Consider the following 14474-nt stretch of genomic DNA (forward strand, 5'->3'; position numbering starts at 1 on the left):
GTTGTAGCTTGGATTATTGTAGAATAAGAGGAGTTATCTTAGAAAATAATTAACTTAAAAGACAGATGGCGCCTCACAGAGGCGAGTGAGCAACTTTGTCTGGTCTTACGGTGCATTCATTTCCGTTAAGAGAGTGAAATGATGTCCCGGCTTAATATGAGACCAAAGACTCCGTAACTTCACAGAGTAGGAGAAGGTATCTCAAATCTTTCCACCGGAGATTCAAACCAGGACTCGGTTAGGGGCACAGGAATTATCTTAACATAATGTCAAGTACCCTGCAGGAATTTAACATTTTTAAAAATAAAAGTACATTCCTTAGAAAGTACACCATATAAGTCTACATAAAATGACAAACAACATATCCATGATAATCCAACAAAATGAAGTTTGAACAGATGTACGATGTATACAGAACTTACTCCTATCGTGCAAGGTCAAAGGAACGGAACATAACAACAAAAGAAAGTGAAAACAAGTGATCATCAAACAATTTTTTGTAGCTACGATACTTACAAAGCACGTCACGTTCCGAAAGTTAAAGTGCTAGAGAAAGTTCTACTCCACTTCACCAAGAAAAGACTATTTTCTCATTCCAATTGATCATGTTACATGTACTCCAAAGAAAACTAGGAGATGACCCATTACTTGCGATGACAAATCTAGTTGGCATGCCACGAGGTCAGCGCCTATCACCACTTTTTGCAAGACATTGGAGTTCTCACTAAAGTATGGCAGTCAGAATCTTTCAGAAAACGGATTCGTATTCAAAGAGTTGCATAGACATATGGGATGTATAGCAAGCAAAAATAAGTGTTGCTACTATTTCCACATGCAGAAGGCACATCTATGAATCAGCTTCAAGTTCAGCTCCAAACTTCTCCAATCTATCAGTTTCTTCATCTATATCTCGGACTAAAGCATGGTTAACAGATCCATCATCCTCACTAGCATGGATTTGCCTACCAGCAAACCTGTTGCAACAAACGAATATGAGTCAAATCACATAAACAAAAACAAGAACAATACGCAGGTGCTGATTACTCTGCTGTAGATCTAGAAAACCAACTTCACGAGATTTACTAATGCTTGCTTATATATACTCCATTCGTTCTAATTTATATTGTGTTTGACTAGGCATGGATTATAAGAAAGAAAGAAAGATTTTTGCTACACACCAAAAGTACAATTGGAACTTGTGGCCTTAAACATGCCATGGATTTTTGTGGCCGTGAGAGCATGACATTAAAGGGTTCCCAAAAATAGAATGGTCGTTCTTTCAAGAACAAACTAAAAAGGAAACAGTGTCATACATAATGGAACAGAGGAACTAATAAGTTTCGGTAAAAATCTTCAATGCAGTCTGCATGAGATAACAAAAGTTTTTAGATGCAGATGAAAATCAAGCAATCACTTACCAGCGTCCATTCATCGACTCAATGCACCTATGGGCATCCCTTCTATCCTTAAATTTGACCAAAATAACCCCTTGTGGATGATTCTCGCACACCTGCAAAAGTGAATCAATGAATGAGATAAAACCTCCAAAAGCCTACTGTGATATCTTTCTCAATCCATAAGTTAGATATTTCATTTTCTCTGTCCTGATCTTTTTAACACCTTGCCCTAAATCGCAAACTTTTCGAGGATACTAACCAATACAATTTTTCACTAGTTTTTATCATCTTAATCTTTGTGGTAAACCAACCATATATTTTTCAAATTTCAAATGACTATTTTTTTGAGAAAGAAAAAAATAGTCATTTGAAATTTGAAAAATATATTTCAAATGACTATTTAAACACTTGTTTGTCCAACTTTCGTATAATGATCTATTTGAACTTTCTACTCCTGCTCTTGGGAGTTGGGACAAGAGAGTATGAAAACAGGAACAACAACTCGGCATAAGATGCCCAACTCCTTGAGCTCCACCTCTACATGCCACAAATGGGGAAGAAGCCCCACTGCCCCTCAGATTGGCAGTAAATAAGAACTACATACGCAAATATACAGCCAGTGTTTGTACCCACTATAAAGGGAGTGTCAAAGCAGGAATAACATAGTCCCCAGTATAAATGGTGTAATATGACATTAAAAGAAGTCTCACACATCAGAAGAAAAAGAATGGATGCCCAACAAGCACACGATTTGTCAATTTGTACCTACTCACATTAAAGGACGTTGTGTAACTATTTAAAATAATCAGGTGTGCTCGTTTATGTAGTATTCAGAGAGCTAAAGCATAAGCTGGTTTTATAACACATTTTCATTGACAAAGATTCCAATTTAACAAGCAGGCCTTGCACTGTAACTCTTCCTTAGGGGAGTTGCTTATGTAGGGGTACTAGATTGAAGGAGCATCAAGGCTCAACATCAATCAGCTGCACAAATGTAGAAGAGAAACAAGACGTAAGCAACTAAACCAGGTGAATTTATGGAACAGTCGTTTTCATTTCCCACATTTGACTTGCTACTACCAGCTGATCTTTGCAGCCAATTGTTGTTCTAAGATTATAAAAGGTACTTATAATCTTGAAGATCTGGAATTCCTACTTTACTGACAGATGAAGAGAGCAAAATAACTTCGCACAAAACCACATAACTTAGAAAGCAAACCCAGAAGGTGCACATATCACCCTATATTGGTTGGCAAAATCACATCAGTAACTCATCTCTACTAGGGACAGCATATATATCAGACATATATAAGCAATATTATAATGGATTTTATGAGAACTGGAAAATACCTTTACCAAGTCCACTGGACCAAACTTTGAACATTCTTCTTGGACGTCTTGCTGTAGCTCAGAACATAAATTCTCTTCCTCCTATTGACAACACTAGAAGTGCATTAGCTCAAAACCCACTCAGAAACAATAACTAAAAGGTAATTCTCACATTTAAGAATTCAACAAGTAGAAAAACTACAAAGAATTAAATGTTGGTTAAGGCAACAGCCAGACAGCTGCCTGGACCAAAAATAAAACCGGAACTTCTGAGGAACTTCCTCCACTTCATAATGATTAATATAGGCTACAATTGCTTGTTACTATGTTACGTTGCCACCAGTTTACAAAAGTATGGTAGTTTGGTAATTGAAATTTATTTGTTAACACCTTGAGTACAATTTACTGTTCCGGTTAGGCTGAAATTGAAAAATAACAAAAATGAGTATCCAGACATAGAAACGTTACCCGCAATTCAGCTGGTGTGAACATGTAGCGAAGCAAAACAGTAGCTGGAACCAATATCTTTGAGTCATCCCGACCACCTGATATTGCCAGTGATAAAGAGAATTAAGAGGGGGCAAGGAGAAAAGCAACACATATGCTGTAGGAGAAAAGGAAAATATTGCATTGAATAGATAAGATCTTACCATAAACAGAGCTTCAAATCAAATATATAGAAGAAATAATCAATAATAATAAGTTAATAACTGAGAAGCAACAAAGAAGATTAGTAAATGTTATGTGTCCCACAGTGTTGCGCATGCTCCAGATGTCCAGTCATGACTCATGAGCATGAGAAAAGATGTTCAAGTGTCCCACATTTGTGGAAGAAATGGGTTGTTGTCTCCTTATATTGTCTAGGGCAATTCTCACTGCATGAGCTAGCTGCGTTGAGAAAGGACTGTGGTCCATTTATACACGGTAAAATTGCTTTTTGAATCCACAATGCTGTTTAATGTCTTCATCATGCCAACACTCTAATACCCCTCAAGCATCGACTTATAATTCCATACTTGAAACACTTCCAGATATAAATTAAAAGCTGAATAATCTGAAAACTCCAAAGCCAGTATCTTCCTTTTGAAAGAGTTGAAAAGGAATCTGCCCTTTCTCAACGCATTTCTTTACTTTTTTTTACTAATGGCAACGACTTTTATAAAATAAAATTGACTGGACAAGTTGTGTGGTCAAGCCTGTTAGAATATGAATAGGTTTATACAATCCTATTAGAATAGGAATAGGTTTATTCAATCCTATTAGAATAGGAATAGGTTTACAAATAGAAATAGGAATAGTAAATAGTATCCTACTTGTTAAAGGATTGTATTCTAGTGTCTATAAATAGGGTCTCAATGTAATAATGTAGACACGACAACAATTCAATAATATTCTTTTCCAATATTTCTCACAAAGCCCAAAAGTTAGGTTAACCACACGGTTCATGACACCTATCTAGATGAAATCTAAAGCATCAAAAAAATTTTTTGCCTCTGCTGTACATTCTTGTTGACACCAAAAATAGAACAGGACTAGACAATTCATTTTCAATTCTTGGTGGAGCTTCCTTTATCTTCAAAAGATCTCCGATTTCTTTCTTTCCATATTGTCACCAGATGCAAGCAGGAACAATCCTCCATTTCTCTTCCTGATTAGCTAACCCTCCCTTCCTATCTGAACTAACTAAAATTGATGTTATAGTCTCTGGCATAGCCCATCTGATGCCCCCAGGGATGGAAAAATTTCCACAGTTGGTCAGCTCAGTTGAAGTGCAAAGGGAGATGGTGGATTATATCTGCCTGCTCTCCACAAAGATCACATCTTGAGCATAGCTGAAAACCCCTTCTGGATAGATTGTTCTGTGTTCGAACTGCCTGCTTTGCCAGTAATTTCTTGAGACAGAAACTATCTTTAGTTATTCCCATAAACCCCATCCCCACCCCAACATTACTTTGTGTAACCTGATTAAAGATGCTCTATACCTATCTTTTGATATACAAATACAGATGTAATGGCAAGTGAATTGATCCTTCACTCTTTATGTTTTAGTTCTTTTACCTTTAAGCTTGAATAAGCTCAGAAACATAAGACCATGAATTCATTAGCATTCCTCTTCTGAATGGAGCAAGGTCTGGCAGACAGAGCACCCTTGCAAGGATGTAGGAGATAAGAAGGAATAGAAAGGTGCCCCTAGCAGATCGCCCTTTCTTTTCCTTTCTTGGCTAGGTAATAGTTTATGGAATATCTGAGGCTTTTTTTGCTTTGTGGAGTCAACTTGTCCAACTAAAACCACTAGTAGGTCAGAAGGTCTCTCGTCTACGGAATGGACAGCACCTATACCCAATTCATAAAGTTCAGCTCTTGCTCAAGAAAGTGAAGATTTAGATGTCCACACGGCTGAAGGATACAATAACTGGCAAGTAAAGCTATGAACTGGATTCCCACTCTAACCTGGTACCAGTCATTTGAAAAAACGATAGACCTCTAGTGCACTCACTCACTGTTTTCTTTTCAGATAGGCCAACTCAAAGAAGGAAATACAAGGGTGTTAGCTGTCTGGATTTGAAGACGAAGGAAATAAATAAGCGCAGCTTGATGGTGCAGAGTGACTGTCTCTTCATGTAAGGACAGCCATACAGAGTAGGTAAGGCAGTACTCTGGGAGGGAATTTGTCAGAATGCATGTGTGATAGAGCTCGGTGGCTGGAAATTTCATGCTAAGGGTGGATAGATAGGAGGAAACGATGACCTAGAATGAGACCAAAAGGGCCAAAAGGGCACTGATATGTGAGTCTATCATGCACTTTCCAGAGGCGAATTGAGCAATGGCAGGTTAAGATGCAAGAGAGAAATAGAACTGGATGCTACTGCACTGTAAATGTTAAAACCATGTTGGCAATCCAAGAAAAGCCACAACATAATACAAATAAGATCGCTTATGAACTGACTAAGGACTACAAACAAACAGGTTTATGATGGAAGCTTTGAATAACATTATGTTTCAACCAATTAAGAATCATCCATTGTGTCAGTTCAGCTGTTGCAAACTGAAATGATGGTTTCAGTCACTAACTTATTCCAAAAGTATCATCAGCCAAAATTCACACAGACCAAAGATCCATTTATGCAGATATAAGCAAACATATACATCTTAGACAATATTACTCAATAAGCTTCAGAATGTTGAAAAACAACAAAACAGCATTTCAGGAACTCTATTACCAAACCATTCTTAGAACCAAAAGTAACATGGAAAGGTGATATTGTGGCATAAAACCAGCTTATGAGTAAAAGACATGTAAGACATACCCCAGCCAAGCATCTTCTGCTCAACTTTTTGGAGTTTCTTCTTTCTGTGCTTGTCTGATTTCTTGGGTATGAACCTCTCCCCTGCAACATCAATAAAGGTTTGTCCATAGGAAACAATTAGGCATTCAAATGACTATAAATGCAAAAAGCTGAGCCATGCTTTATTTGGTCAATGTAATAGCAAGACTAATCACCAAGTACAACTTGACACAATGCACCAAAGAACATAGGTTTGTTTACCTTTTTGCTCAAACTTTGCTGGTGTAACTGTCATAGGAATTTTGTCACCTGGCCGAAAAGGTGCACCATCCAAAATTTTAATGGCTAGATCAACTGAAGGCTCCTAATGCACAAAGGTTCCCCAATGAAGATAAAACACATGACTAACATTTGCAACAAATAACTCCAAAATCTTAAGAATAAATAAAAACTCCAAACATCATTGTTGTACTTGAGAAAAGAATCATTACCTTAAGATATGTAACAAGTGCATCACCTTTCTTCCTTCCAGTTTCTTTGTCAAAATAAATCTTCACTCTAGGCTTTTGTGTTTCCGGATCCTACAATTTTTATACTAGCTCACCATTAAAATTCTATACTGGTTTGTAAATGCGAAAACAGAATGGTTGAATGCCCTATAAGCCATGTCAAAAGATCACAACTTGACAGGCTAACATATTTAAACTCCTTAATAAGCTTATAGAACTCTCCTTTAAGTCATGTGGTGCAACTATCACCATAATTGTGCTTATAAGACGGATTTAGATTCATTTGATACACATAATGCAACAGTTACTAAAATCAGTCAATGGAGAAAAAAAGCAGTCAAGTGATCCAAGCAAAACCAACTAAGCAAGGAAGATAAAAATCATAATTCAACATCAAACAATCAGGGACTCAGGGTTATCAATTTCTATTTTTATGACAGTGGTGTCCAGGCCAACTTGTGCACACCTCGACTAATTCTATGAGCACCTGCTACAGCCCACCAGCACAGGTACGGGGTAACTCTATCCACCAAGGCTTTTGGGTAGATGGGAAGAAACCACCTAGTAAATTCTTCCCTGGGAATTGAACGTGAGACTTCATGGTTATCAACTCACTTACCACTAGGCCACACCTTTGGGTGCAACAATCAGGGTTATCAGTTGCAAATGTATTAAGTTACTCTATGATAGGCCATGAGAGTGTGACTTAAGTTATTTAATAAGAAATATCAGATCACCAATAGTAAGACAATATTCATTTGCATATCCATAATTTTTTTGGACTAAAAAAGTGAAGCCCAGAGTAGCAAAAAGAACAGAACCTGCAATGCATCTTTCACCAAAATACAGGTACTCATAAGCAGAAATAAATTAAAATGACCTTGAGAGACTAGATGTGACCATATCAATCTTCAGAATCAAATTTCCATAATATAAAGGTAAAAAAGAAGTTCCGCACCTCCTTTATGATCCCACACTTTGAAAAGACTTCAACCACCTACAATGATCTCCACATTAGTGTAGCATATTTAAGGAGTCAAAAGAATGTTGCACTTCTCACAAATGTATAGGAACAAACAACAAATTGCTAACTACCTCGTCAACAGTGACATCTTCTGGCAAGCCTGTAATATAAACATGAGTATTGACTTTTAATTCGAACCAGCTATCTGGAGGTTTATTCGCTTCCTGTGCAGACAATAGAAAAAGAAAGGTGTGAGAGGTATGCGTTAGGAGAAGGAAGAGAGGGCACATTGAATAATGCCTGCTCATCTCAGAGGAACATGGAAACGTGCACATCACAACAAATGAAAAACAACCATTACTTTACGATTTTTTAATAATTAAATCTAATAATAAGAAGAAAAAGATGAGACTTGAATCCAGACAACTAACAGACAAAAGCCAAAAGTAACCTTTGACCTGGAGAAACATAAAAGTTAAAGAGTGAGTTACCTTCTTTTCAGCGGCTTTTTCAGGCTCTTCTTTTTCAGGCAGTTTTCTCTTGCCATTATGTGTTGCTGTGGCAGTTTCAATTGAATCTGTAGCATTCTTATCAGCCTCAGTGTTATCCATGTTCTTGTTCTCATTTCCAGAAGAAATGTCAGCAGGCAATGTAGGGAAAAGTTCCTCCTCTTCTGCGTAAGTCATATCTTCAAGAGGATAGTCAGCTTTCTCGGTTGGATCTTCCTATAAAACCTCATTTGATCAAGACACTTTCCAACACAAATAAATAAAGGAAAAGAAGTACAAGTCACAAAGATGTACTATTTCTTCTTCGTTTTTTCATTTTTTTGAAATTATTGATAAAGAACAATGCAACATCAAGCATAATTATCAGATTAACAAAAAAAGTGCTTCTGTATTTTTTTTCATAACCGTGGTGTCTAGGCCAGCTTTCGCGCACCTCGACTAATTCCACGGGATATGATATCTACCACCTCCCACTAGCAACAGGCTAAGTTGCTCGGACTCGGGTGCGGGTATCCGAGACGGATGCGAATCCGAGAGTCGGATTCGGCAAAATTTAAATTTTAAGATTCGGGGGTGCGAATCCGAGTATGGATACGGGTGCGGGGATACGGCTAATTGGTATACATGGTATATATAATATATTGTGTAATATATTATATATACATAGTATAATTGTTTATTATTTTTAGCGTACCTCGAAAAATAAATTATATCAATAACAACAATAATAATATATCTAGTATAATCAAATAAGTGGATATATATATATATATAATAAAATATTATTAAAAATATTTATGAAATATATTTAATAATGAATTGCATATTTTGGTATAATTACATACAAAATAAAAGGAGTATAATTGTTAAAGAAAAGAGAGAATATAATAAACATTAAAAGTATTAATTTATTTTATAAATATAAAAGGACACACTTATCTAGAGAAACCCTCAGCCTTTAGTTATCTTTTTCAAGAAAAGTTGAAAAGTTGAAAAGACTTTACTTTTTCAAAAAAATAAAAAAGTTGTACTTCCTGTACTTTTTCAAGAAAAAACTCATCCTCTTTCTTCTTCTCTTTACTTTTTCAATGAAGAAAAAACTCCTCTTTCTTCTTCTTTTTACTTTTTCAAGCTTCTTACAGCTCCGCCGCCTCTCTGAAGAGGTCGCCGGAAACTGATCTCTTTTTCCCCAAATTTTTTTTTCGGCTCTGGTCAAAGTGTCCGGATCGGATTGACCGAATCCGACACGCACCCCGCACCCGCACCTGCACCAGTGTCGCGTCGAGACGGGTTCGCCTTCAAAAATGAAGAGTCCGCGCAACATAGGCAACAGGTGCCAGGTAACTCTATCCACCAAAGCTAAGGCAAATGGAAAGAGATTGCCTAGTGTTTTTTGTCTCTGCTGGGATTTGAATTGAACCTGAGACCTTATGGTTCTCAACCCACGTCATTGACCACTAGGCAACACCCTTGGGTGCTTTTTCTTTTTTGTTTTAAATGATCCACATGTGTTTTACATCACAAAATAAAACTTCTGAGAGACGAGGGAACAAAGAAGACAGCTAGAAGTAATATATTATATTACCTGAGGTACCCACACTCTAAGAGCTTTATCCCATTTGTACCTAGTTCCGTCATCATCAGTGAACTCATCTTCACCATCTGGAGGAGTTGAAGGCCTTTGATCCTCATCGACTGCTTGCTCGTCCTCTGCCTCTTTCACTTCCTTTTGAAACTTTTCATACTCATCAAATGGATCATTAGAAGTCAAAGGAACTGCAAAAACAGGTAACAGACGTCTCAGCCAAATGCCATATAGTGTTAAGTTATTACATTTCTGCAGGTTCACCTCTTAAGCGATGAATCCCTTACCTGAATTTGTACCACCAGTGCTATGCTCAGGTACATCAGTCAGCAATCCAGGAATCGAGCAAAGTGGCTGCCATTCACTCCTTCCTTCCGACCATGCTAGTGTACTCTCCAGTAGGTATCCAGCAGAGTAGTGCTCTGTCCATGTCAAGGAAACAAGCTTAAAAATCTCCCAACATACCATCTGAACATCATACAGCTGAATACAACAGTTAAAGATAAAGGCTAATAGTTACGGGTGCACTGAAACTTCAAAAACATAAGGAAACAAAGACAACAAAATAGAGAGCCAGAAGGCATACAACTCAAATGAACACCTAAATAAATGAACAAAACCATCAAAGACGAACTCATCCAATTTAAACAAGGAAATCACTAGTATCAGTTCCTCTCGATAAGCAATCATTCAATAAGAGGACGGTAAAATGTTTTTCATATACTCATTGAAGAGTGGGAGTTTAGGAACTCACCACGCAATTCAGATATTGTATACGGGCCTAGTTGCTGTTGATCTTGCACAAGCACATACCAACCCAATTCAGAACTCACTCCAGAAGTTGTATACAAACTACTGTTGCCTTCACCTACACCAGAAATACAAGAATCAAACTTCTTTTCTTCACCCTATGAAGCACCCAGCATGCATATTTGCAGAATCCAAACATAATGCATCCCACCCACCAAGAGAACCCCAACCCCCAAAAGGAAAGGCAACATGAAAAGAAGCACATAATGAAAACTCATACTAGTATTTAAATATTTGAAAATTTGAATTTGAAAGTCTTTCAAGAAGTCACATAAGATTGTACAACAACAACAAAAACTGTATTTGAAAATTTACTACTTGAAAAACATCAAACAAACTGCACATAAGATGGTACAACAACAACATACCCAGTGTAATGGGGTCTGGGGAGGGTAGAGTGTATGCAAACCTTATCCCTTCCTTGGGAGGTAGAAATGTTGTTTCCGAGAAACCCTCGGCTCAAGGAAAGGCAATTTAAAGCAATTTGAAATGTCACATAGGATTGTAAAACCTAAAAAAACTCCCAGGGTTTTACTCTAGTGGTAGGAAACACATCATGGGTTCGCAACGTGCTGCAGACAAAACATCCGGTATTTAAGTGGAGAAGGATTCGGTTATCAAGAAAACAATTGCCAAACCTAAAAGGAATGTCTATGCCTATAGTTAATCCTATTGTCCATGACGACATATTAATATTAAGCACAATCTTCACCAAAATTTCCAACTGCCTTTATTACTTCCAATCCTTATAGTTTTTCTTTCATAACACTTTAAAAAAGCAATAATTTTCCTAACATCGATAAATTTGAGAAATCCTCCTACTATCACTGAGAAGAAAAACAGTATCTGAAATAACAATTTATAATAATCCAAGTATAGCTTCTATCCCTCCAAATGAGAAAAATCAGTCGACCCATTTAAAATTATAATATGATACTCGAAACCCATCTCCTAAAATACAGAAATAACACAAATACAAAAGCATAGCTCTCAATAAACAAAGGTACACACATACTGGGTTTGAAAAAAAGAAACCAAATTGCACATATAGAGACTACAACTGACCCGTATAAGACGTTTGTGGTAATTGTTCTTGTTGAGGAAGATGATCTTCAGAGGCATTCAATGATGCCATTTAATTTGCTTCTCTCCAGTTTTCTGTAGTAGCTTCTTCTTTGTGCTGCTGCCTCTTCTTCGTTTTCACAGAAAAGAACTGTATAGGAAATGCATAAACAAATAGTTCAGGGAAATTCGGGTCGGATCTTTGAAATCGGTGCAAATAGTCCGGGTTTAATGGATTTAGCAATATGGGTTTGGGAGGTTGGAAATAATATTGAATTTTTTCGTGGTTTACGATATGGGTAACTTGGCGAAATTTTACTACTTTAAAAGCAAATTAGTTAGATTCACGTTAATTTGTAAAATATTACATATCTTATAATTTTTTGGTCCTCTATACATATCAATTAGTAGTGTGTCTAATCATATATCATAGCATATCATTTATCATATATCATATCATATATATATATATATATATATATATATATATATAAAAGAGAACCTTAGGTCCGCCTACGTGGCATCACTACAAACTAGAATTTCCTTTTAATTTATTTATTTACAAAACTAGTCTTCCCCTTTCATGAAAAGTTGTGACTTTTATGAAGAGTTGCAACTTTTATGAATAGTTGCGATTTTTATGAAAAGTTGTGACTTTTATGAAAAGTTGCGACTTTAATGAAGAGTTGCGACTTTAATGAAGAGTTGTGACTTTTATGAAAGGTCGTGACCTTTCCAAAGGGTTGCAACTTTTCCAAATAGTTGTAACATTTTCGATAAGGCACAATAAACATTTTCTCACACTACCCTTTGTTGTCTATAAATAGAGGGATTTCCTCTCATTTTAAAACAACAAAAATTTTGAACCTGTTCTTCTTCTTCTTCCTCTTCACAATAAATATTTGTGTACTTTGCTCATGTTGAGTGACTCATTGACACCATTGCTTATGTTACAGATCTTCGTATGTATTTTTATAGTCATTTATTTATGCTTATGTTATTAAGGATAAATGATAAAATGTAATAATTTTCATTTTCCTTTACATTATTAATGTTTGTTACTACATAATCTTGTATGTAAGATAATATAGTGTTTTATTTTTTATGAGTAGTAGATTTTAAGTATTATTTTATAAATTTCATGATTCCCACGCGAAACGCGGGTAATTTTACTAGTTAAATAATATAACTGAAAGTCATTAAATAATGAGTGTGTCTGGTTAAGGGATATAGCTGAAAGTCATTTATTAATGAGAAAATCGTATGTGTAACAACTTTAGAAGATGTGACATATCACAACTCTAAAAAAATCAAAACAATTTTTTTTTTTTTTTTTTTTTTGTGATTCAATAAAATTTAGGCTTTTTAATTCAAATTTATGAACACATATTCATATATATGCATATATTTTGTCAGATACATATATAGTTAATCGGATACATTGATAAAATATATTGTGTAACTCAATGATGTGTCATATACATCAATAATATGCCAAATACATGCGTAAATCTCTAATATACATATACATTTAATTAGATATACTGATAAAAATCAGATAGTCTTAATTCAATAACATGTTAGATACATCAATAACGTGCTAGATACATGCATGAATCTCGTTTATTGAAACTTTTCGGTTACATTCCTCACTGATCCGACATCTCACCAGAGTGGTGTCTGCTTCACATTTTGGTTTGTCGTTGTTGCTTGTTGCGCCTAGTCAATCTAAGAGTCTCGCTCTAGGTCTAGTTATCGCATAAGGGTTCGCTAGCAGAGCTATGCTGCTCTGAGTTTTGCATAGCTAACGCTACCATGACGCTACACTGCGCTTGCACTGACATGACTTGCAAACAACGCTGACGTAACTCTTCTAGTCAGAGAAGAGTTCAGTTGTGAACCTCTGCACTCTTATCCTATTGTTGCTTTTATCACGATAGGCTTTCTTTTCCTCTGGCTACTAAGATCTTTGAGTTCGCCTGGTTCTCTCTTGCCTGCCTATGGATTCAACAACAGTTCGAAAGGTTGCTCTAGAGTGCCCTCCTCCGCCATAGCCACTAAAAAATTGGTTTTTTCGTCTCCTCGACTAATAAAGTTTGAAGACGGAGATCCTTAAATCGCTTCTGAAGTTCATTATGCACCCGAACACGCTGCAAATTTCTCTCAATGTGTTATTTGCCTATCAAAATTCGCTCGGAGGTTAAATTCAAGTGCTATCGTAATGTGGCCATGAATTTCATGTGGGATGCATTAATACATGGTTAGGCTTGCACTCGTCGTGTCCTCGTCGGCTTGTGGATTTGAGTAATGATTAATTAGATACAAATCTGAATATGTAATGCATGTTTTTTCATATATGGTTTTTAGAAATTTAATGGTGAAAATCGTAATGGAAGGAAGGAAGAGAAAGAACAGTGATGGAAGACGTGCGTGAGAGGCTAAAGAGAGAGGAAAAGTTGATTGACAATGAAAGCCTTAATTTGAGGTGGTTTAAATATGCAAATAACTTCTAGGTTACTAATAATTAGTAGTAAGACATATTGTTTAAAAGTATAAATAATATTAGTATATATGATAATGAAGTATGTTTAATTAAGTAATTCTGCCCTTTTTAACTGTATTTCAAAAATCGTAAACACAAGCCTTTTCATTTGTTGAATAATTATTTTTCATAGCAATACAATCTTTAACATTTTTCAAATGATCTAATGTTTACTTTGTCATCTAATTAAATTCAATTCATACAATATAAGATCTGTTAAAAAAAACTCTTCTTATTAATTTTACCTTCACAACTCGAACCCAAAAATTCTAATTTTATAATAGTTACAGTACTTACCAATTCTACCATAAATTTTTGATGATTAGTTGATTGGTAATAGTAATACATGTAACGCAAAAAAAAAATTAAAAAAATTCTAGAAATGCTTTGAGTTGACGACCCGTAATTATAACCCGACCCGTATTTCCAACCCGACCCGCTGATGTAATACCCTAAACCCTGGCTTTAATGGCTTCTTCA

General features: G+C 35.9%; 1 protein-coding gene across 1 annotated transcript; it reads right to left on the reverse strand.

The window, feature by feature from the left end:
- Positions 1-464: 464 nt before the first annotated feature.
- Positions 465-11591, reverse strand: LOC125837229 (splicing factor U2AF-associated protein 2). The gene is made up of 14 exons (XM_049516385.1): positions 11456-11591; positions 10335-10448; positions 9868-10002; positions 9581-9771; positions 7978-8211; positions 7618-7710; positions 7481-7519; positions 6505-6594; positions 6275-6377; positions 6035-6115; positions 3195-3271; positions 2748-2828; positions 1419-1510; positions 465-974 (listed from the first exon to the last, which is right to left on the reverse strand). The coding sequence occupies exons 1-14, from the start codon at positions 11523-11525 to the stop codon at positions 848-850; spliced, it is 1527 nt and encodes a 508-aa protein (XP_049372342.1). The 5' UTR covers positions 11526-11591; the 3' UTR covers positions 465-847.
- Positions 11592-14474: the final 2883 nt, after the last annotated feature.

Source organism: Solanum verrucosum, unplaced genomic scaffold (assembly GCF_900185275.1).
Source record: "Solanum verrucosum unplaced genomic scaffold, falcon-dt-bn FXZP01000165.1, whole genome shotgun sequence".
Lineage (NCBI taxonomy): Eukaryota > Viridiplantae > Streptophyta > Magnoliopsida > Solanales > Solanaceae > Solanum > Solanum verrucosum.